This window comes from Notolabrus celidotus, chromosome 11, assembly GCF_009762535.1.
Source record: "Notolabrus celidotus isolate fNotCel1 chromosome 11, fNotCel1.pri, whole genome shotgun sequence".
NCBI classification, from domain to species: Eukaryota; Metazoa; Chordata; class Actinopteri; order Labriformes; family Labridae; genus Notolabrus; species Notolabrus celidotus.
In genome coordinates, this window is record NC_048282.1 from 25,062,280 (window position 1) to 25,086,362 (window position 24,083).

The 24,083-nt window shown below is 39.7% G+C and overlaps 1 protein-coding gene across 1 annotated transcript in view; it reads right to left on the reverse strand.

Annotated features, from left to right (window-relative positions):
* Positions 1-24,083, reverse strand: part of samd10b (sterile alpha motif domain containing 10b) — a 71,074-nt gene that overhangs the window by 22,238 nt on the left and 24,753 nt on the right. The window contains exon 2 of the mRNA XM_034695065.1: positions 22,438-22,622. Within this exon, the coding sequence (XP_034550956.1) occupies positions 22,438-22,622 (185 nt within the window). The remainder of the gene's footprint in view (positions 1-22,437; positions 22,623-24,083) is intronic.

A 24,083-nucleotide genomic window follows, 5' to 3' on the forward strand; every position in this document is an offset into this window, starting at 1 on the left:
TGTGATTTGATATGCTTTATTTTCCCTTTAATTATTTTTTTCTTGGGTTTAACCACAAAATACATCTAGCTGCCTCCATGTTAATAATAAAAAGTAAACAAAATGATAATAAGTTGATGGACAAAGTGCTTAATAGCGTGCTGCAGAAACAGCTTTGTTCATTTTCCGCAGCAAACATCACAACTGACTCATTCACCTTGTCCCAGTCACATTAATTCATTGATGGCAGACACTGCCAAAAAAAAAAAGTGGTGCCCATCAGGATCTGATGTAATTAATTCACACGCTGATGACTATGCCTTTGTAAGCAATTTGGGTTTCAGTATCTAGCTGAAGGACACTGCGTCATGTGGACCACAGGAGCCTGGGATCAAACCACCCATCTTTTGATTACATGATAACCCTAATTCTGAACCACAGCCTAAAATGACCCCCCCCCCCCCCCACCCGACACATGATTTAAACAGCTGTGTGTTCGTCCTAAAGCTCTACCTGGAGTGTCTGATAGAACTTTTTTTCCTTCATCAAAAGAGAGATGTTCATCTACAGTGAATCCAAGATATTTGTCTTTCTCAGTGAATGACAGGGTAGTTGAACCGAATTCAAGGGCTGGTGGCCTGGCGGTCTAAGCGCCCCACATACAGAGGCTATAGTCCTTATCGCAGGGGTCACAGGTTCGATTCCAACCTCAACCATTTGCTGCATGTCTTCCCCCACTCTCTTCTACCCACATTTCCTGTCTCTCTTCAGCTGTCCTATCCATAAAGGCAAAAATGCCCAAAAATATAACTTCAAATAAAAAAAAAATAATAATTCAAAAAAATATATTAAAAAAAACATAATAAAAATAATAAATAAAATAAAATTCAAACTTTGACCTAGCTGTCCCCTCTTCCTAAAGTGTATAACCTTGGTTTTTATCTTTGTTCATCTTCAATCTCCATTTATTACACCAGCATTTGACAATATTTAACAAACTCTGGAGGTCATTTTCAGTCTCTGCAAGGAGGACTATATCATCTGCATACAGCAGGGTGGAGATCATATCTTTCATATCAGTAAGACGGTGTCAGTGAGTGTGGGCGTATGTGTTTTTTAATTTCCTGAGGTAATATATGACACAATTTGGAACATTGCTTTGTTATTGCTTTTTCCCTTTAGATAATCACCTTGTAATTGCTTTAGCTTACTTCAATATGCAACATGCTAGATTTGCTCATTATATCAAATTAGAGGGGATGATGCGTTCCAATGCTATGGTTTACAACCAAATCCCTTCTGGTAGTCTGGGGAATTACACACAGAAAACATGCAAAGTTCAGATAAAGTTCTGCAAAGGAAATCATTACATTAAGGGTCTATGAAAAAATGTACACATTATCTTGAAGCACCTACGAACTTGAGGAGGTTATAGTGTGTGAAACAAACACAACTCACATAATGAGCTGGATCGTGAACCAAATTAGCAGCAAAACTAAGGTGTAAAAGCTTGCAGGCATAGAAGAGAGAACAGATGCTGTACTTTCATTAAACACGAGCACCCTGTTTATCACCTTTCAGCCTCAAGTTAGAGAGACACCATAATTTCCACTGCATCTACAAACTTTATCACACCTTAGACTTTTAAAGTTCTGCACAATATGGTACCATAACATGTTAAAAAAACATCTTAAAGCATTAATTACTTTACATATACAACAGTGCTTGTGTTGTATTGGGGCCGGTGTGGTCTTTCCAGGAGGTAATCCTTCATGGCAGCAGTACCTTCATTATGCAGTACACACTGCATTAGTTTTGGACTGTCAACTATATTCTTCAACTATGCGAGCACAACTTAATTCCTCTCATTCTCACTTGTTCCTGTCATGTTCATGACTCTTCCTCTCACACACCCCCATCTGACCCCAGTCACTGTCAGACAGCCTGCTTTTATAATTGTTTTGCCATGTGCTGGGAATTAATGTGGACATTAATAAAGTCACAAGCAGTTCATATGGGCACAAAACACAACCCCTCTCTCCCCCCTCTCCCTCTCTTGTGGGCCATAGTCTCATATCTAATCCATTCATTCATGTTCTGACTGAGCCAACTCCACAACAAAGGCTTTGGCTGATTTTCAACAGCAAACACACAGAATCGCTGCCAAACGTTCCACTCCATAACTGACTGCATTTAATAGGATTATGTATGCTGAAATGTCATACATACAGATGCAACACCATTGAAGCTTAATATCCAGAGTTCTCCCAGCTGCTTGTCTTGTTAATGACACAAAGACGAGCTCCCAGAACACCTTCATAACACAACATGTGATGGACGTGGGTTTATTACTGTTTACATCTTTGCTTTCTGCTGTAATAAGATCTCCTCCTGTCAATTTAAGCACCAGTCAGCCCTATCGAGTCCTGGCTGATGCACCGGCTTGAAGTGTGTTCTGCTTTGTAGGCCTTAATTGAAAACAACTCCATTTCTCCGCTCCAGTGTGTTCACTTGTTTCCTAATTACACACATACTTCTAACCTGACTCAATGAAGCGCTGAAGCCATTTTAATAACCCAAATTTACTGCTTGCCCTCCATCATTAATTGGGGTTGAACTGGAAAAGGTGTGGAAATGCACTTTCTATGATGATTGAGTGTGGACAAGTGAGGGTAAAAGTGCTCCCTCATGTACAATGAAGTTGCAAACCTGCAGATTTAATCTCCAACAGTCATTTTGACGAAGTGGAGCATAAATTTCTAGTGAATTGGCTGCAAGTGCCTAATCGATCATTAAGTCGATTTGACAAAAGAGAACGATATTGGTCTAGATTGGGTTTGCACTCTCTTGACAAACAGGTCAAGAGAATCCAAAGGTCAAAGGATCAAAGGTCATGATTCCGGGAGCAGTGTTTCCCACGGAGAGGTGATACCTGGGCGGGCCACCCAGGTGTGTTTTCAACCAGCTAAGCAAAATGCAGACCACTTATACATTTGTCTTATGATATCTATAAACAATCGCCATCTGATCTCTTGTCACTCTCTGCCCCCCGGATCTGATAACCTGCAGTACCTGACACATGCCATGCTCTACAGGTGATCAGACAAAGAGAGAGATAGAAGTACTTCAGTATGCTTTTGATTGAAGTGCAACGCTATGTGAACCTGATACCACTGTTTAAAAACAGCATGCAGTTCGTTACTGCCGTTATCATTCTGCATTATCTTAGTTTGAATCCTTGCAAAATGTTATGCCATTAACCAGCCTCGTCCAAACGCTGATGACCTGCTGTGATTATTGAACATTGAGTGATACATTTCAAAATTCGAGTTGTGTCCTTTGGGCATCTTTGCAAAAAGTTCGACTGATGAACAGAGTCCAAAGGTCAGACATATACTGTAGACAGGCAAAGAGACACAGTATGAGGCGGGGCAGGACATGCTGCTGTGTGTTTAAAGTAGGAATGTGCAGGTGGAAAACCCTGTGGAAGCCCAGAGTTTTCCCAAAGATGAAGTGGGACTTTATTATTGTGGTACTAAATTTACTGTTATTTGATCTTCATAAGGCAAAGTATTCGTTAGATATCTATTTTGAAAAGCAAAGGTTGGGAAACACTTTCATTTTCTTTCTTTCTATTGTGATATCAATGTGTGATGCTTCAGCCTTTGGCCAATTGTCTGACTGGCAAATGCTGGAACTGTTTCCCATTGATTTCAGTCTGTATGCTTAGGTGCATTGATTGGCTGCTAGATGTAGCATCATATTTCAGGTAGAGTCAAAATAAGTGTACAAAAATGATGAACTATTCCTTTTGAATATGTTTTCTGACTAAAGTTCATTGGATTGGAAAATTGCTTTTCAGTGGAAAGGGGCTCTGAGACAGAAAAGTGAACACTGGGGTAAAGGTAGGTAATTACAGAAGGTTCTAAATGTTTGTGTTTGCATTTTAACAAGAAATTTAACATGAAATCCTTCGTGTTAAAAACCCCCCCAAAAAGTCACTTCTGAGTGTTTCACAAAAAATCTGCAGACCATTTTTATGTCAGCAGGAGATATACTGGGTGATGTCTTGTTGCACAACATCTGGAGTTGATGCTTGTCAGTACTTTAGGGTCCATCACTTTTACCTGCACTGACATACAGCAATACTACAGAGACTAATTCTGCTGTCTGTATGGGGCGTTCATTGTGTGGTGTTTGCCATCAAGACACGGAAAATGTTAAATGTGCAACGAGAGAGGAGAGCGAGATAACATTTTTTATCTTTACCTCCACCCACTTCGTTGACAACCCATAACATTAACACATAAATCAACACTATAACGGATAAGGCAGGTATGGACTAGATACAGAGACCCATATGTTAAGGAAAATGCATTCTAAGAAATAATGCAACTACTACCAAAAAGAAAAAATACACATCCAAATATTTGAATAAAACTACAAGGCACTGCATCGACACTGAGGGAAGCAAATACAGTGCATTAAATCCACCATACCCAGCAGTACCTATAACAAGTCTGACCAACAGATTCAGGGCCTGTTGTAAGGACAGGTTATTGATTTGTGATGGGATAACACAACTGTACTGTACAGACTGTGACACAGAAACCTGAATTAACAACACAGATGACACACAGATAGGGTGAACAAAGACAAACGACTTAAAGAAAGATGAGACTGTGCGGTGGAGTGTGGTAGCCTTTGAGTGAGTAATGGCCTTCATCATAAAGAAGCCAGACTGAGAGGAAATGGAATGATAGCTCCCCATCATCCCTCCTTCTCTCTTTTTCCTCCCCCGTTTCTTTTCGCACTGTCCATCTATCAGACTGTATCTCCTCTGGCCAGCACTCTCTCGTCCCTGTTCACCCTTTACTGCCTCCCCCACTCCTCCCGAGACCTACTTCTGTCCAGCAGGAGGAGCACCCTCATTTATTACATACAGGGGAAAAAGAGGGGAGAGATGGAGCTGGAGGGAAGGCAAAGTGGAGGCTGTATATGGAGCAGAAGTCTAATGAGAGGTGGAGGACAGAGAGGCGAGGGGGGAAGTAGAGGATGTGTAGTAGTCAGCAGTGAATAGCTGGTGCAGTGGGCTAACGTTAGGTACATTTAGCCTCAATCCCTCTGTAAGCTGGATTTAACGTTAAATATTTGAATATTCTCACAAGGTAGCTTCTATATTTCAAGGAAATATGCTTAACTCTCTTTATAAGAGCTGGATGAAAAGATTGATACAACTTTTATGTCTTAGTAAGAATCTAGAGATGAGAGTTGGTTAGTACACTGCAAAAACTGAAATCTAAGTAAGATTGAATATCTCAGATAAGGGTGAAATTTGCTCATTTTTTGCCTGATAAGATAATTTTTCTCACTAAGCAGTTTTTATGTTAGAGTGTTTTTCTTGTTTTGAGTTTTTGGTCCTAAATGATCTCAGTAAGATATTACAGCTTGTTACTGAGATTTTATGACCTATAGGCCTATTGAGTAATACATGCTTGAAACTAGAATATCAACTGTAACATAGCTGTTTCATCAACACTCAAAAGTACACAACTGCTTTTTTAAAAGTTATAATTTCTTATTTCAAGCATGAAATAAGAAATTCACGATGCAAATCATGACTTTGACACGATTGTATCTCTTCGCACAATTAAAACCCTCTGTAAGCCCTAGGAAAACGTAACGTTGAAGGTCTTAAGGCGATCAAAAATGAGCATTGCTTTAAACTGATATAAATATGTCATATATTGATGGATCATTCCAATTTTTTTTTTAATCTTTTAATTAACTTCAGTATTAATGTGACATACTGAATGTTCACTAATATTATAATTAACCCTTTAGTTACGACGTGTTTAAGAGCCAGAGAGAGGAATTTAGGGGAAGAAAAAAACACCAAAAATGGATCAGCTCCTGCATAATATAATGAAAACTGGAATTCTTTTTTTGAGTCAACACATTTTGACATATGTTGATGACTTACAACAACACTTTTTTTATCACTGCATTATTTTTCATGTAATGTCCTATGTTTAAAAAAGTTACGTTGAAGGTCTTAAGGCGATCAAAAATGGGCATTGCTTTAAACTGATATAAATATGTCATATATTGATGGATCGTTCCAATTTTTTTTTTAATCTTTAAATTAACTTCAGTGTTAATGATACATACTAAACATTCACTAATATTATAATTAACCCTTTAGTTACCACGTGTTACAGTGCCAGAGAGGGGAATTTAGGGGATGAAAAAACACTAAATTATTATCTCCTGTATAATACAATGAAAACTGGAAAAAAAAAATTGGGGTCAACACATTTTAACATATGTTGATGACTCACAACAACACTAATTAAATGACTGCATTATTTTTTTTGCAAAGTCATGTTTTTTATCAAAAAGTCACAATTTTGGCCTCAAATTGACCAAAAGTGGGCAGTCTAAACTGTTATAAATATGCCATACAATAATATATTTTTTCAAATTTTGAAAAAAAATCTTTCAATGGAAGTCATTCATCACTATCAATTGAAACAAATTTTATTTTCAAAAGTTTAACCCTTCATATGCCAGTCTGTGACTGATCCTTTGTTATGAAAAAACCCATGAAAAGCAAATGAGCTTTCTCTATAGGTTTTTGGCTATAATTTGATCCCCCCTACACACACACACACACATTACTGTCACCATGCACATATACATACATCAATCTTGAGGATCAATATCAACACACAGAGACCTTCCTTGGTTGAATCTAATTTCAAAATTGCATGGAAGGCTCCAAAATGTAAAACTATAGCAAAAATTCCCAAAAAGAGCCAAAAAAATGATAATCAAAACCTACATGAAGTTTGGCCCACAGTGGAAACATGAAAAGTGGTTCATTCAGCTGAAAACCCTGAACATCATAGATTTTGAAGGCAAACCTACAATGTCAAAGCTGTTTTGAAAAAAAATATGATTTTTTCCTGCAGAATAATGGCATTCAAACTTTGAGTGTTTTATGCTTTTAGGTGGGGATTTAATCAGGGCATTTTTCCCATAAGGAATTCATTACTCCAATTTTGGCTACAGATATTCCCACACACACAAAATAATTTCACTAAACACACACATACACCACTTCCAGACATCTCAAGGTATGCAGTGAACTCAAAAAAGTCTGAACCCATTTGCCCTTTGGTACTCTAGAGCAGGATTTGTGCCCCTAGTGGACAAAGGGAGAGTAGCATGAATTTGGCAAAGGGATGAAAACTAAGAAAATGGCGCAATCTGGTGTTCTATGGTAAAAATCAAAAATTTAGGTCCCTGTGGTTTGGTTCACAACAATGAGTAACTCAGAACCTTTTTTTCTGATGTAGTAATTCCAGGATCAAAAAACATGGTTTGAATGGGTTTCAATGGCTGCCATTTTTGGCTTAAGAGCACGAACGTTAGTAAAATGAGTACACTGGAAGACATTACACTTACCAAATCATATATGTAAAAATTTTGTAAATTGACCCAAATAACTCCACTGTCTTTAATATCATGCCCCAAGCTTAGAAAAAAACACCAAAACACAACAGGCGAATATTGCGAATGACCAAAAATGGGCTAAGGCTTACAGAGGGTTAAAACAAATGACAGCCAAATGTAATCCACTGTTTCATTTTCAATCAAACAATAGAAAACATGTACTACTATATATTAGTACAGTTGGCACAGTACTGTAAACTGACACTTAATATTTAAACATTTAACATTTCAAACTGTTTTAAACAGAAATAATTACATTCAAATAAGTTCTTTCAAATTACAAGGCAGAAAATGATCCTACATAATGATAGATATATTCTTAAATTTTGTCTTTCCATCAAGAAAAGTAAATTCGTTTTTTGTATAACTTTGCTGGTTAATGGCCCTAGGACTTAGCCTAATGGTTAACCTGTGCGCCCATGAAGCAGTCGAATCCAGCCTATGGCCTCTTTCCTGCATGTCAGTCCCCACTCTCTCCCACTTTCCTGCACTATCCACTGTCCTCTCCTATACAAATAAAAAGTGTGAAAGCCCAATAAGAAAAAGATAATGGCTTAAAATAAAAAATATTCCTAAATTTAGTCAATTCTAACATTTACTTAATTTAAGAATATTTTTCAACATATTAAGAAAAGTCTCATATTTTTTTATTTCTAATAATTATTTCGCTCTCTTGCTGAAGTTGGGTGAGAAGATTGATACCATTCTTATGTCTGTAGAGTTAAAAAACAAAGTAAGTACAGCTTGTAGTTGGTTGGCTTATCTTAGCATAAACACAGCCAACAGCTCACAAGGCTTTGTCAAGAGGGACTAAATACGCCTGCCAGCACCTACAAAGTTCACAAATTAACATATTAATGTACTCTGTGTCTGCAAAAGAATAACATGCTAATCAGTGACTTTTAAATATGCTGATAAAAGGAGCATTTTGTCCCTTATGACCAAAGTTAGATAACTTCTTTCCTGCTTTTCTCATATCTGTATAGGAAATATGATGCAACAGCCAGGAGTCTGTTTGTGTAGCTTAGCATAAAGAGTAAAAACAGAGGGTAAAGCTATAGCCTAACTCTTCAGAGGGTAATCAAATCAGTCTACCAGCACCTCCAAGGCTCACAGAGCTGTAATGTAGCAGTTAATATGACCGTAGTTTTGAGAAAATTACTATTGAGTGCTGCCTGACATAAGCTCAGGGTAACCAATTCTATTAAATGACCATAAAAACATAAACCTGGATCCTGGCAGTACACTTATTTATTACATGACTGGAAATAATGGGATATGAGAGCCCTGAGACGAAGATGATAAGCTGTAATTTTTCTGCTTTGTCAGACTGAATGTAGCTACTGTACAGCTACAGAAGTTATTATTTACTTTTAGTGAGCGCCCTTGGTGTGAAATATAAAGGAGACGTGACTAGAAAATTGACATTCATACGTTGGTGACTTTATTAAGAATCCAGCGACAGAGGTAGTTTGCAGCTCCTGCTGGAGATCCCTGTGAACAGCAGCCTGTGGGAACACAGCACCAGTACCAAATTTACCATATCTATCTTTTATGTTTTTCTTTTTACCAAACTTTTCCCTTTGAGGAAGAATATAATATTCAAAATTATATCGTCCAAAGAGCAGAATGCAATGCTACAGCTTTTACTTCTGAAGTTACAAGTTTTCTTCTCACCCAAATGGAGGTGTGGATGCCTTGGTGAGCAAGAGATGACATTTGACTGCTCTCAGCAATCATTTCAAAGCACAAAAGAGAAGGACTGTAGCAATCATATTCAGGGGTACCACTGTGACTGTGCTGACACTGACTGACAAAACAGAAAAACTACTAGCTACCAAGCAGGTTAAAGTCTCACAAGCAGGAGAGCTATATAGCTAATCGAAAACCAGTCAATGAGTCCCCTTCTCTACACACTAGAAAAACAGTTCTGTTTTCGCACGCTACAAACTTTCACTCACTAGCAGACAAATGAAGTGCGGTGAAAGCTCTCACAAAGATAATGTGTGTGCATGGCTATCTGATAAGCGTGCACACCTTTTAAATGTGTGAATCTTGTGGGCTTGTGCATGAATCTAATACGTTCTTGCAAGATTTGGCAGGGACATGCCTCCACAAAATCCACCTTAATGGGCACTAACATTATCGTGTAACATAACCTTCCAGAAATAGCCCCGTACCAAAGTTCTGCTGTCACTACGCCTCTTTATTATCACACTGAGCCCTGCAAAGGCATACTATTGGCATCCAAGTGTATGAATATACATTGTATTGTGGCGGAAGAGCAAGATGCAACCATAGACTATATAAAATATGAACGTAGTATCCGGGACGTCACCCATCTGTTTTGAGGCAAATTGGCAGCGCCAGCCATATTACTGCTGTCGAGTGATTGTGACGTAAAGAGGCGGGCTTTGAGCCTCCTCACCAACAGCTACAGTGTTCCCACCTGTCAATCAAGTCAGCTGTGCCTCTCATTGGAAGACTCGTAATCTTCTATCTTCGAAATTGCCGCGTTAGAAAAAAAATTCACCCCCTGTACAGTGTGTGCCGATTGAGAAATGAGCTATCCAGACTACACTCGTCTGGACTACACTCACCAGGCTGTAAACATGTTTATTTCTGCTGTAAAGATCATCTTTTTCCCATTCATGTGTATGTGGTTTCCCGTACTTCTGAAGCCAGCCTCAAGCGGATCCTCGATGAACTGCAGTTTTCCGCACTTGCGAATTGGACTCATATTTTCAGACCGGAAGTTGCCGCTTGGGTGCAACGCTTGTAACATTTCACCTCTGTTACTCCCTCTGAGACAGTATCAGTGTGCTACACACTGCAGAGGAGATATAGCAGGGTGAATATGCCGCCTTAAAATGGCAGTATGTAAGGGCATAAAAGTACTTCCATACCTTTCTTTGAAAGGTATGGAAGTACTTTTATTTTTATTTAGAATTTGTGTTTAGGTTTATATTGCCCTTACTGTCTTGTTGTGTCCTTACTGTCTTGTTGTTAAGTACCAGTGTTCCATTCACCACGTCAAATTTCTTATGTGTGAGAGCTCACTTGGCAATAAAGCTTTCTTGAATCTTGACATCCCACCCTTCCACTGCTAACCCAGTGCACAAAGGGCCACACGAGCCAATTTGTCAACAGAGCTGTCAATCATGAATTCATACCCTTTCTATAATAAACTATCAGATGACAAATAAAAACTAAAATTCACAGAAAAGTGAACCCCTGGCCACGAATCAACCTGACAAGAACTAACTTTAATGACAGGAGCTGTATTTTAGAACAATGTATTGAGCATTTATTTTAATTTCACAGTTTGGCTCATGTCCCATCTGTTAACATGGAGGAGGCGGGCTTTATGACCTTAACTGCAGCAGGTCAGCTTCAAATGTTTTGGATTCATGTTTCGGGAGATGTCATGTCCCCAATCTTTTTATACAGTCTATGCCTATGACCGCAAGGCTTGTTGTTTGCTTTTACTTATACTAAGCTATATACTAAAAGGCTTGTGTCTTAACATTAAGCTCTTCTTAACCAAAGATGCTGACCTGCTCCTTTAATTTATCATACATGCGTATGGAAATTGAGTAAAAGACAGTTAATGAATAATAGTCGACTTAACAGCTTCTTTTAGGCACTTCTGTATTCAGGAAGACTCGTTCTGTTCTTATCTTGTTCCCTGTCTGCTCCCTTACATTGTTTTTCCCGTCCTACTCCACACACTCAGATTGTCTTCGCTGCACTTCTCTATTGATCATTCTGTTTGTATCCTTGAGCAGCTTATTTGTCCTTCCGTGCTTACTTTGTTCTATCATGTCTCTAACCCCCCCTCTGCTTGCTGCTCATAAATTTTATCCCCTCCCTGCCTGACACCTTCCCCTTCTGCCTCCCTCTCATTCCCTCCCTTCGATCTTTCTTTTGCCTTGACTTTTGTGCACCAGTCTACTTTTTTTGTCCATTTAAGAGCCTGTGTTTCTGTGTGTGTGCGCGTGTGTGTGTGTGTGTGTGTGTGTGTGTGTGTGTGTGTGTGTGTGTGTGTGTGTGTGTGTGTGTGTGTGTGTGTGGGTGTATGTGTGCATGCCCTGCCTCTCAGTGTAGATAAATCGGGGATTAGTCTAAAGTCAGAGGAGCGTGGGGAATACTTAAAACTCACTCTTTGTGACCGACAACACCTCTCTTCCAATGCCTGCCTCTGTCTCTGCACATTCACACCCTGCCTGAGATTGATCAATGATGCTACGCCAATTAGCACTCAAATATGAAAGTGTGTCTTTGTGCTTGTGCAAGCATCTCTCAGAGGATCTCTTGTTTTATAATCTGCAAATCATATACTCTCCTAACACCTGCCTCTTCTTCTTATCTGCTCTACATCTTCCCCTGCTGTCACGTCATTTCTCCACAGGATGCTAAACTCTCCTCTTCTATCTTCTCTGTATTCTCTGCTGTCTAACCGAACAACTCTCTCTATCTCCACATCTCCTGCACCCATCTATCTCTTGCTCTGCTGTCATCTTAGAATCAGAACTTCAATCAGTTTTCCTCCAATCCAAAAGACCCTGACAGATCCTGACATATGATCTGTCATATCTCCTTTGCACCTCTCTTGCCTGCCTCTCATTTCTTCCTATCCTTCATCCATTCCCATCAGAAACACAGAGTTGCCCCCCACCCCTGTCCCTGGCAGCTTCTGTTGCATCATTTAGCACCCTCGTATCTCCAACCGCTCTGTCTAGCCTTGTACATAACTGTGTTTGACTGTGTCACTGTGATTCGGAAAACGTTTCTGTGTGAGCTTTTCTGTGAGTGTACAGTTGACTGTGCCTGTGAAGAAGAGTGTGTGCGAGCGTGTGAACTGTCAGCCTCTGTTAGCTTTTTTACTACTCTGCCTTTGGTTGTCCACAGGACTCAGAGTTTGTAAATGTCTTGCACTCGTGCGAATGTGAGCCGACTCTCAGTGGGAGGAGGACAAAGGGCCAGATGGGATTTTTCACAAAGCTCTCTATTTAGCATGAGTCAAACATGTGTCCCGGACAGAGCGATGTATCACTGAGGGGCAGGACAAGGACGATACAGACTAAAGCATTTCTGCCTCACTGGCCCGCAGCTCTGATTTTTTCTCCCTGTGTGTCTGCTGTGTTTTTTAAACCTCTTCTCTCCACTGCATCATGAAAACCCCAGTGTAGCCTCCATTCATATTTAAGAAACAAATTACATCATTTGTTATTACCTTCCAAAACAACTCTTATGAGCATTCCCTGATGTGGTGCCCCTATCAGCAGGATGAACACAACACAATACCAGTAACAAAAGTGATTTATATAATCTAGTTAAAGTTTAGAGACAACTGAAAAAAATATGAAGAGGTCAAAGTTACACGTACACTACACACTAGTTTGCCGAGACTAAGACAAGACCAAGACATTTTGGGATCGAGAGCAAGTCAAGACCAAGACCAAGGCAGGGCAAGACCGAGGCAAGACCAACACCATATATCAAGAAAAATCATTATGAGAGTAAACAAAATAAAAGACTTGTGCCTGCTCGGGCACTTCGTTCTCAGGGGACTGGCCTTTTAAGTGTCCCTAAGGTCCGTAAAAAGACTATTGGTGAGCGGGCCTTCTCATTCCGTGCTCCCACTCTATGGAACAGTCTCCCTGTCGACATTCGGTTGGCATGTTCAGTTGATGTATTTAAGGCAAAGCTGAAGACCCACCTGTTTAATGCTGTTTATGGCTGATGTTTCTTATGTTGTGTTCTGTCTTTGTTTGTTATTTGTTTTTAAGCTCTATGAAGCACTTTGATCGAAAGCGCTCTATAAATAAAATTATTATTATCATTATTATTATTATTATTATTATTATTATTATTATTATTATTATTATTATTATTATTATTATTATTACTTCTGTTTGTTTTATTCAAGTTTGATTTTAATACAATTGACAGCAACAAGCAAGGTTTGGTTTTGTCTTTATTGCCATTCTTTTGACGCGCTGAGAGCCTTTTGACTCCTTAAGTTTAATTTTCCTCATCGTTAGTTTAACCTTTGCTTTAGATCAGAGTTCAAACTATGTGTTCTGTTGCTTGTGATCTCAGGAGAGGTAGGAGGTCGTAGTGGTAGCTGAGCAGGATTATTTTGTCAGCCATTTTCTTCTCATTAGTTGTGTACATTTTCTATTTTCTAATATTTGTGGTGTTTTTTTACACAATTTTCAAGACATACGTACATAATGAGCATACAACATTCTTCTGAGCTCTTTAAATACACACTTATGTCTACATTTTAGCCTCTATGGACTTGATTTTCTCTTTTTGAGGCAAAACAAAAACTATAAACATCCAGAGAGAAAGTACTTTAAGTAATAAAGTAAATCAAGCAGTATCACCACTAGGCCTAATAAACTTTCGAATAATACCAATAAAGTATTTCCACACAAAGAATTAAAGTGAGATACAAGAATAAAAGTGAAATAGATTGAAAATAAAATACAAATAAAACACATGAATGTTCCTACAATGCACCTAATCGACAAAGTCAGGTCTCAGAGGTTTGACATATTTCACCCATTTTGCCCAGTGTGATCTGAACACTCCTAGCCTTAAATTTAAAGAGAAGGTTACCTCTTCCATTCTGTAAATCTCTATTGTCACATCTATCCAGTTATTTACTGTAGGTCCAGCCTGCATCATCCATCTTCGGGTGAGAGCCTTTTTACTTGCTGTCAGCAAAATAGCTATCAAGTATTTATCGACACATTTTACTTCAGTGGAGATATCATTTAAATACATGGTTTTAAAATCAAAAGGTATCAAAAATGCTCTGTATAGTTTTATATATTTCTTTCCAGTAATGCTGAATGTTTTGGCATACCAAGAAAATGTGGAAGTGGTTTGCAGCTAGGCACCCACATTTCCTCCAGCACTCGGCGCCACCATTATCGTACTGTGCCTTCAAATAAGGAGTAATGAAAAAATGGGCTATTTGCGGTGTTTTTATCTGATGGGTTATAGGTGTTGAATGTGGTAATCCTGTGGCAGGTATTTAGCTGTGCCCTTCTCTCAGTGTGCCTCCAGAGATTGTTATTTAATGTGTATTTATTGCCTAATTAAACGTCTTAGCAGACATCTCTGGTCCCGGGCACACACAGTCTCTCCTCCTGTCGTCTGTCTCCATTCGTTAATGCATGAGTGCAGGGGATGGGTCACTCACTGTTGCACCTCGAAAGTCACGGCCGTAACAAGTAAGGAAAAAATGAATGAATTGAGAAGGGGGGGGGGGGGGGGGGGGTTCTCTTATCACAGTTATGACACCATCACAGAGAGCATCAGTGGTGGTCTCGACTGATATGAAACACGGAGTCCGCCCAGTAAAGACCGAGTAAAAATACTTATGATTCCGAGACGAGACCGAGACCTTAAATAAGCGGTCTCGAGACCAAGACCAGTCTGGAGTACTACAACACTACTACACACACCATCTCCCTTGGATGAATTATGTTGCTACAAAACATCAATCTACATCCGCCTCTCCTTCTCAGAGAGGATAATCACTATGTGCATGACAAGAGGTCACTTGTCGGTTAAAACATAAGGTTCCAGGCAAACAACCCATGCTGTCATCTGTTTGTTGAGGACAGTCTCAATAGATCTTTCCAAACAGTGACAGCTGCTCCACTGCCCACACTGGCCAAATCATTTCCCTAACATTTTGGCTTGAAAAGATAATATGAGATTTGGAAGTATCAGACTGAGAGTCTACAGCCGTGGTCCTTGCTCTGTGATGCTGTAATTAGGCACAGTGGTGCTTTGAGCTTATGCTAACAGCAGCATGGTGTGACAATGCTATCAAGACAAATAAAAACAGGTACATTGTTTGAACGTTCCATACCTTAGCCAACCTGTAAGACATTTGTTTTCTAATTTTGTCAGATTGTTTCAGAATTTGGCTGGAAACTGGAATTTTTAACCTGATTGTTCCTAAAACTGAAAAGTCAGGGGGTTGAACAGTGGTTAGAATTCTTCCACAGGGGAGCATGATTTTCTGACTTCACTTCCATGATTAACTATCAATAAGTTAGACCTAAAGTCTAGAGGTCTACCAACAAAAAGTCGGTAAGAGTCATCCTCTGAGAACCTTGAATCTCTGTATAAAAACAAAATGCTGATTCATGAAATGGATATTGTAAGGGCCAAGTTATGTTCAGGCATGTTAAAGGTAAATAAATAATCAATCATTTTGGGTTGAAAGTTAATCTTCATATTTGTGATTTCATTGTACAAGTTAAGTTCTAAAATATGTTGAGTCAGCTAAAAGTAATTTGATTTAATTCATGTGGATATTTTGTAAAGTTAAAAGGCTGTATGGTATTGTTGTCAGCAGTGAGTTATGTTACAGTCCCTTTAAGAGAGAGAGAGAGCTCTTTCGTGTGGCCGTAAGGTGAGACTGGAGCAGACAGTTTTGTCTTTAACAAAACTGTGGTTTAAAGGAATTTGTTTGATCAGTTTTACTTCGGAGTCCTGTGGGAGTTTTTCCTCTTCAAGTGAACGCACACGAGTAATTCCAAGGCCTTTTGATCTTCAACCCACCATAGATATTAAAACAAAATTATTAAAATTTTGACTTATAATTAGCCCAAGAGAAAAATATGAAGTTCATCTAAGTCAGTCAGAGGTATCCTTTTGGTACCATGAAGAAAGACAACGTGACAGTTCATGGTGTTGGTTTTACAATAATTGATTGGTAAATATGAACATCTCACTGGCTCTAGAGAAAGAAATAAAACAGCTTCCTTGTGGGACAATATTAAACTGAATAATTCAATTCATAATTAAGTTCAATACTTGCCTGCAGAATTTTTAAATCCTATTCAGAGCTGTGCAGTTGATGCATCTTTAAATATAATAATGCAAATGTCATAACTTTTTAAACCGTCCCTATTATCTGTTACTTTAAGTTACTTTTTAGTGATCTGCAACTTAGAGATATGCTCTCTAGCTCTGCTGCTGTTCCCTGAGTTGCAGGACACTTTTGCCAAAGTGTCAACAGGCAGAGGTTAAAATGTGCCGGACTACTTTCCACAGATTAATTGGATTCGATGTGTGTGATCAGGCTGTCACTGGCTTTTGCTGTTAGAAATGAAGCATCCTTGTTATGGAGTTTTGAGCAATCAGGTATTTAAGACAGCTGTGGAATAAGTGACATTGTTTGGTTGTGTTACTAAAATAGAACTGCATACTAAAATAACTAATAGTGGATCCCATGTTCTTATTCAACTAAAATAATGAGCTTGACTGGAGACAGCTACCCGTACAATTTGAGGCAAATCTTATTCCGTTTCTTACAAAGAATGGTCAAACTTGCTTGTGTGAATGCTTTGTGTGGTGTGTGTGTGTGTGTGTGTGTGTGTGTGTGTTTCCTCTACTTTAGTTCAGTGCTTTGTGTTCATGTCAGCTGAAAAGGTCAGCAGCTGTATTCCGTAAGGAGAAGGGAGTATAACCACAAACCAGTGCTTCTCGTTCGCCCACCATGTACGACAAATTACAAATAAGGACCATACTTCTTGATACATGGCTCGGGTTGTGATACAGGGAAATAAGGCAGAGTGGCTGCTGGTACTTCTTAGATTGTCTCTGTTATTCCACCTATTCCCAAACCTCATCTAAAGGCTCACCCACAAGCTGTGTGTCAGGAAGCAAAATAAGCTACCCACAAACCCATCCCTTCACCCCATCTGGCTGTCCAAACAACAGCCAATTCAAGGACGGCACTGAGGTTGCGCCAGCTTTATAATGAGTCATTATTTGGAAAAATCCTACCAGCAGATAGATCTGCGTACAGGTCGCCCTGCGGCAATGGGCAATGTAACAACACAAATGAGTAAGCAACCTAAGGCTCACAAATCGTATGGGCTGTCATTGAGTTGCAAACTGTCAGTGTGGGGTTGCATTGTTTCACCTGTATGCATGATGAAAAAAACTTGTTATAAAGGCCATTTTCTACACTTACAAGTGCAGGAATCAGACCACATTACAATATTTCAAGACCCAGTGACCCAACAACAATAATTCAGCATTGTCTTGTCATTGGCCTTAGAGGAAAGTCAGGAGTCATCATAGAGGCAAGGGGCATCCCCTTGGGGCCATGAATGTAAACAGCTCCATGGCTTAGCGCAGCTCTCTCTTCGATGTTCTTTTCTATTTAGTTATCTTTGTATTTGGAGCTTGTAATGACCTTTAATGACTCATTTGTTGGCCATGGACACCAAACTGGCTACATTTGCAGTGGTGTTTTTACTCTTTTTGTTCCTGTTTGTGTCCAGAGATCCTGCGTGTAACCATGGTAACATTGTTTACATACGAGATCAGCTGTGAGCAGCCTGCAGCATGTCGATTCTAAACGATGCTAGGCCCCATGTTCCCTGCGAGCTGAGGAGAAGGAGGCAAGGACGACGTGCTGGTACTGAGGTGCAAGCTAAAAACGACGACATCGACCTGTCCTTCCACCCACCGTTATGGCGACTGTATGACCTATCTACGATAAGGTGGACGAGCTAACCCAGCACCAGAGGGAATACTGGCAGAGTATCATCATGCTAACAGAGCAAACACCGGACACAAACGCCACATTGGAAGTATTTCACCTGCTGTAGGCAGACAGGATACAGGAGAGCAAGACTGAACTAACTGGCGAAGGGGCCAGCTCAGTCCTGGACCCTGTGAAGGTGGTGGCTGACAGGAGAATTATGGCCAAGCTGTCGTCTCTGATGAACATTTATATACATATATATATATATAATATATATACATATATATATATATAAATATATATATATATATATATATATATATATATATATTTTTTTTTTTTTTTCTTGTTGAAATTCTTGTACTGTACACCTTCTTGTTTGCTGCTGTAACTCCATGAGTTTCCCTGTTGTGAGACGAATAAAGAAGTATCTTATCTTATCTTATCATTCACTAAGATATGTCAGCAGGACCAACATTTCCTTGTGTCATTGCAAAACAATAAATGAATGCAAAATGTAGAGTTCTAAATTCTGTAAATATGTTTGCATGTACTACACTAAGGGCCTGATCTACTAAGATACCAAATAACGAGCGCTAAATTGCGTGTGCAAACAAAAAAATTGCACCTGCTAATTATGGCCGTGTTGCGGGTGATCTACTATGATGGCGTGCGCGATTGATAACAGGTGCAAAAGTGGTGCGGACCGCCGTTGAATGAGGATTTTGCGTGTGCTACCGGCCGTCACCATGGAGAGTTTGGGAGAGCAGAGTGGCCGTAAATGAAAAATGAAGTTTGAAGCCATTGAGTTGTAGGTCTTGGTGGAGAAGGCAAATAAACCTGCCTTTGAAACGTGCTAAATGTAGAAGCAAGAACACCGACCGCAACCGGTTTCATATTTGATAAATCACATTGCAGGTGTTAATGATTACATTTGCATCTCCTCCTCCCAGTATTTGCACGTTCTGATAATCTGTAGTATTTTGCATATTCATGATGGCAAACACACTAAATGGATTGCTCTTGCTATTTTGCTCATTTGACAGACGCAATCCTCTGTGCACCTGGTTAGCACATCAGCTTTGCGCGCGCTGTCAAGTTTGCACGTGTTTTTATACACGCAAACCTTTAGTACATTGGGCCCTAAGAGTCTAAATCCCAGTCTATTTACATGTACTTACACTGTGTTAGTTCTGCAAATACTTCCTGAGAGCTTCTGACAATGACAGCCATGTTTGCACAAGCGAAAACACAAATCCTCACTGTCTGGTCTGCATGTGCTGGTGTTGGAGTTTGCATAGGAGTCTAATGTGTTGTATTAGCTTTATTAAACAGATAAGGAAGATTCCCCAGGTCCCCTCCTCATATACGGACGCTGAGCTTTGTTTCACTTAACTGGCTCCCTCATTACAGCTGATGTGTGCACAAGCAGTGCAAAGGAGAATAATCTAATCATCACTCCTGAGAGGACTGGACACACAAACATCAGCCTGTGAAACACACACGCACACATACACATAAATGCTGATAACCGTTTCTGGAAATTACAGATGCACAAGCAGACATCGACAAATGTTGTGAATACACAGACATACACACATCACAGAGAGCTGGACTCTTCTCCCCTTCGTTGAATAATGTATTAAGAGGCTTGTTGCCACAAGGAAATGATAAGCCTTACTTCTCATGGTATAGCGGAGGTTTAATTATCCAGTCTCTGTGTAATCACATGGAAACAGCTTCCCACTCGTCTTTTATTAAGCCTTTTATAGCTTTTACAGCTGAGGGGGCACTCTTTTATGAATTATTGAATATCCTTGCAGTGCGTACGTACATCTAACAGTGGCAAACTTTTTTTAAAGGCAATGGGAGACAAAACAAATTACCTCCATTGGGCTATCTGCTCTGTTTCATGTGGAGAGTAGGTTGTTGTGTCAGATGCTTTTAGGTCAAACACGGGCAAAAAGCCTTAAAATAGATGATTGCCATCTTTGTTTTGCCTCTCTCATGTGCTGCAACATGGAATTCAGTTTTTGTGGAAGTAAATGAGGCTCTGGCTCTCATGCTCACATTATACAGAGTATATACAGGGTTTAAATCCTTTAGCTTTGTTAAAGTTTTGGCTGAGCTCCAGGACAAAAAAACACATATGGGAAATAATTATTTTTTTAGATTTACACCCTTTATTTCCAAGAGTCTATGCAGTATTTTATCATATGTACAAGCACCATTACATCACATCTAGTGAGGTAACAGTCCCCGTAGCACTACCCTGTTACATAACCCCCTCCTCCTTAGTGGTTATCTCTCAAAGACTTTGGTAAGGCCAGCCTACAACATGTACAAGATATAACAATTAGCCTCCCTGAAAGCACGGATGTTTGACATGTCCTGTCACAGACTCTCTGCCGTAGTGAACATATGGGTTTTAATTTTCACATCCAAGTCTGGAAAGCTTCCTTAACAACACCCTTTTCTCCTATATAGTCAGAGAACACTGCTGTATAAATACATAACTTCTAAGAGCTGCTAGTTAATTCACACTGGACCGTATTTAATTAGAGCAAAGCTCCCCTGAGGGAAATAACGTTTCCTCTGCTAGGCTACTGTAAAAAAGTTCATCTATCACTGTGATGCAGTTTAATTCCAAATCATACAAGTGAACCGTAAAATTAATTGTTACTCATGTCACAACAAGTGTCGTCAGGCGATTTAAAAAAATCTAATTAATTACAGGCTGATAAATTGTTCAAAATGAATTGCATATATCAATATATTTGAGACGCACCATATCACAGGTAAACATACTCAGTTTGGGTTAATGATGTTGTAGCCAATGACTCTTGAGCCTGGTTTATACTACTTGACTCAATACTTAAGTGTAGGTGGTAGTTTTGTGTAGCTCTGTACCTACTGTACCCCGTGATTGGTCCTCTGGGTAGCATTGTACCAAACATTGGTTGTACATCTGCCGTACATTACATCTCCTTTAACGTCTCCTCTCTTTTGTTCTTTGCAATCACTGCGGTAGGATCCACTGCTGCTCGACACTCATCAGCTCCAACTTCCACATAAAACCCTTGGTTAATACGGTCAGGGTTGCCAGTTTACTGTGTGCGAACCATATACTATATGATAAATGGATGTAGTGTCCTTGATGTCACACATTGGTTTCTGAAGCACTGTTTTGATGCCCAACGTTGGCGGATGGTGTACTGGAAATGCAGTACTCCCGTGCTCTCCGCTCCTCCAATGAAAACCTCCTCTCCCAAGCACCGAAACCTTGGGCGACAGGGCTTACTACACTGCTGCACCCACCCTCTGGAACTCCCTCCCCAAACACATACACAACTCCACTGACCTTCAAACATTCAAATACTAGCTCAAAACACACCTCTTCAGACCTGCTTTTAACTGTTAATGTTTTTATATCCACTGTGTTTCCATTTTGATTCTTTTAGTGTGTCTTTTATTGTGTGCTATTAGTGAAGGGTCTTTGAGTTTTCTGAAAAGCGCTATATAAATAAAATGTATTATTATTATTATTGAACTCAACTTAACTTCTGTCAAGCTAGTGTGAGGTAGAGAGGCGGAGTTGAGGCGGGTTTTGAGCCTCCTCGCAAACAGCTTTTTCAATGGGTGTGTATGTGGTTTCCAGAACTTCTAAAGCGAGCCTCAAGCAGACACTCAAGGAACTGCAATTTTTAACACTTCCGCATTGGCTTCATTTCTTGCTGCCGAAGGTTGCCGCTTGGTACAAAAAAGCAGAGAATGTAGCTGGAACGGAAATAACTATGACTAGCATAATAATGCTGACTAGCTTTTGGGGGATGTACTGCAAAGCAACACAGTCACTCCAATGCAGGCGTATGTAGTAGGGATGGGCAATGATTTTCAAATATTTGTTCACTTATTAAAAATCAAAGAGTTACTTTGAATATTTTCTTATTCTAAAAGAACAATTTTTCATCTTTCTACCAGTGTCTGGTTGTGATATGGTATTCCCGCCAGATGGTGGCTACAGAGCGTCCTAAAGCTGTTTGCTAACCGCACACAGAAGAAGAAGAAGAATGGTAACTGCATTAAATAGCAAAAGAAGAAGAAAACATTTGCATCAGTCGCTGCGATTTTCTCCCATTTTGAATCTCACACCCCTTCACAAGTATTTCCAGAGACGGAGCATGGCTGTAAAATATAAACATACACGCCAAGCCGCAACACAGAAACAGCTTCTACATGTTTCTTCAAACCAGCCCAATTCTGCCCTGTCTCAAGTCATGTGAACCATGTCAGTGCTCTGTAAACTGACTCTCTTCAGTGTCAACACATCTGAGAGTCATTAATATGCATTGAAAACACTCCTCCTCCTCTCTGCCTCAGCTCTGTTTGTGTGGACATATTTATACCTGGATGCCCTCTGTGCCGGGCTGCTGCAGGAGTTTGACGGTGCGCGTGTGTGCTGTCTTCTGGCCGCGGCCGTCGTGCCAGGTCAGGTTGCTGCCTCCGGCGCGACGCGGCAGCTGGTAGCTCAGCTCTTCAGCGGACAGCGTGTGCTCCAGGGAGGCACGGCAAAAGCTGAAGCTGGACGCCGCTGAGAAAAGGTGAAAGAGATGAAGAGGAGAGAGAAACGGAGAAAAAAGACAAACATAGAAAGATTTAAAGTTTGTGCTTTCTTTGTTTTAGTTTTGCATGCATATTGTTCATGAAGTGAGCAACAGGCATGCTCAAAAAATACCTCAAAAATAAATAATTGATAATCCTCTAAGAGCTTAAAGGGCCGCATTCACTTCAGATTATATGTTTTGTGTGCTGACTCTCATACAGCTACAGACAGATGGTGGTTTGGGGGATATAGTGGGAAGCAGTACTACTCTTCTGTGATCTCCAATTATTCTGAGTGCACATTCACCAAGGGAAGAGCGTGATTTTCAGAATTGTATCTCTCTTGCTAGATTAGTCCTTGATTATTTAAATCCTCCATCATGAATATTTGATTTATTTTCTGTTCTCTGTCTATCCATCCTACTTTTTCTCCCAGGACTGAGCGTAAGCTGTGAGACAGCCAGGCAGACATGTTGGGTCAGGGTACAATTTGATAAAAGCCATCCAATTTGAATGAAGTGAATGATAAAGGAAAAGGAGCACATAGTAAAAAACGTACAGATGCAGTCCAAGGAACTTTTCTGAGTTTTTAAAATCCCAAAACAGAGTTGTTTCCACAAAATAACAGAGAAGAAAGTTTTACTTTCACTGTTTTGTGCCATTTTCCAACATATGTTTGATTTCTCACTTTAAGGTTCGGTTCGGCATGTGCATGGAAACTGTACATGCCGCATGCAGTCACTTAAACAGAGAAAGAGTTACTGATAAGAGAGTTATAAGTAGAGGAAGCCATAATAAATGTTGCATTATTTTTTCCAAAATATGAAAAAAGTATTTTTAAACAGAACAATTCCAGAGAATTATTTGAAAAAAACTCACATCTCGCATCAGTGACTTCTTATTTCCCCCTCCTCCTCGTGAGACCAGATTATTTAAAAAGAAAAGGGAATTATTTAAATGCACGTTTTAAAAAGTTATATAAGATCTTTCAAATGTGATCATCCAGTTGTCTTTTTATTATGTTTCTATTTTAGGGTTTTTGGCTCACGGCATCACAGCTCCTGTATAGAGTTTTAAGCTGGCAATGAAGTGCATTAAAATGAAAACTGACGCTTCTATATGACCTACAAACACAAACAAGACGATCAGAGAGGAGACTGAGTACATAAATAAAGTGTAATTTTAGAGCCTGTCTTCCCTGCGCAGGGTAGGTGTCAGACGAGAAGATGAACAGCCCACTGCTGAAGCGGTCTCTTAAATTTTTAACAAAAGAGGTGCACTCATTGTGAGTTGCATGTTAGAAACAAAGTAAGGTGAGATTTTTTGCTCAGAAAATCTTACTGACACATGTACAGGTTAAGATCATGGAGGGATAAATCACCCTGCTTTGTCCAAAGGGTCGGCAAGATCAGCACAACATTGAGAGGCACTTTAAAAGAGAAGGGAATAG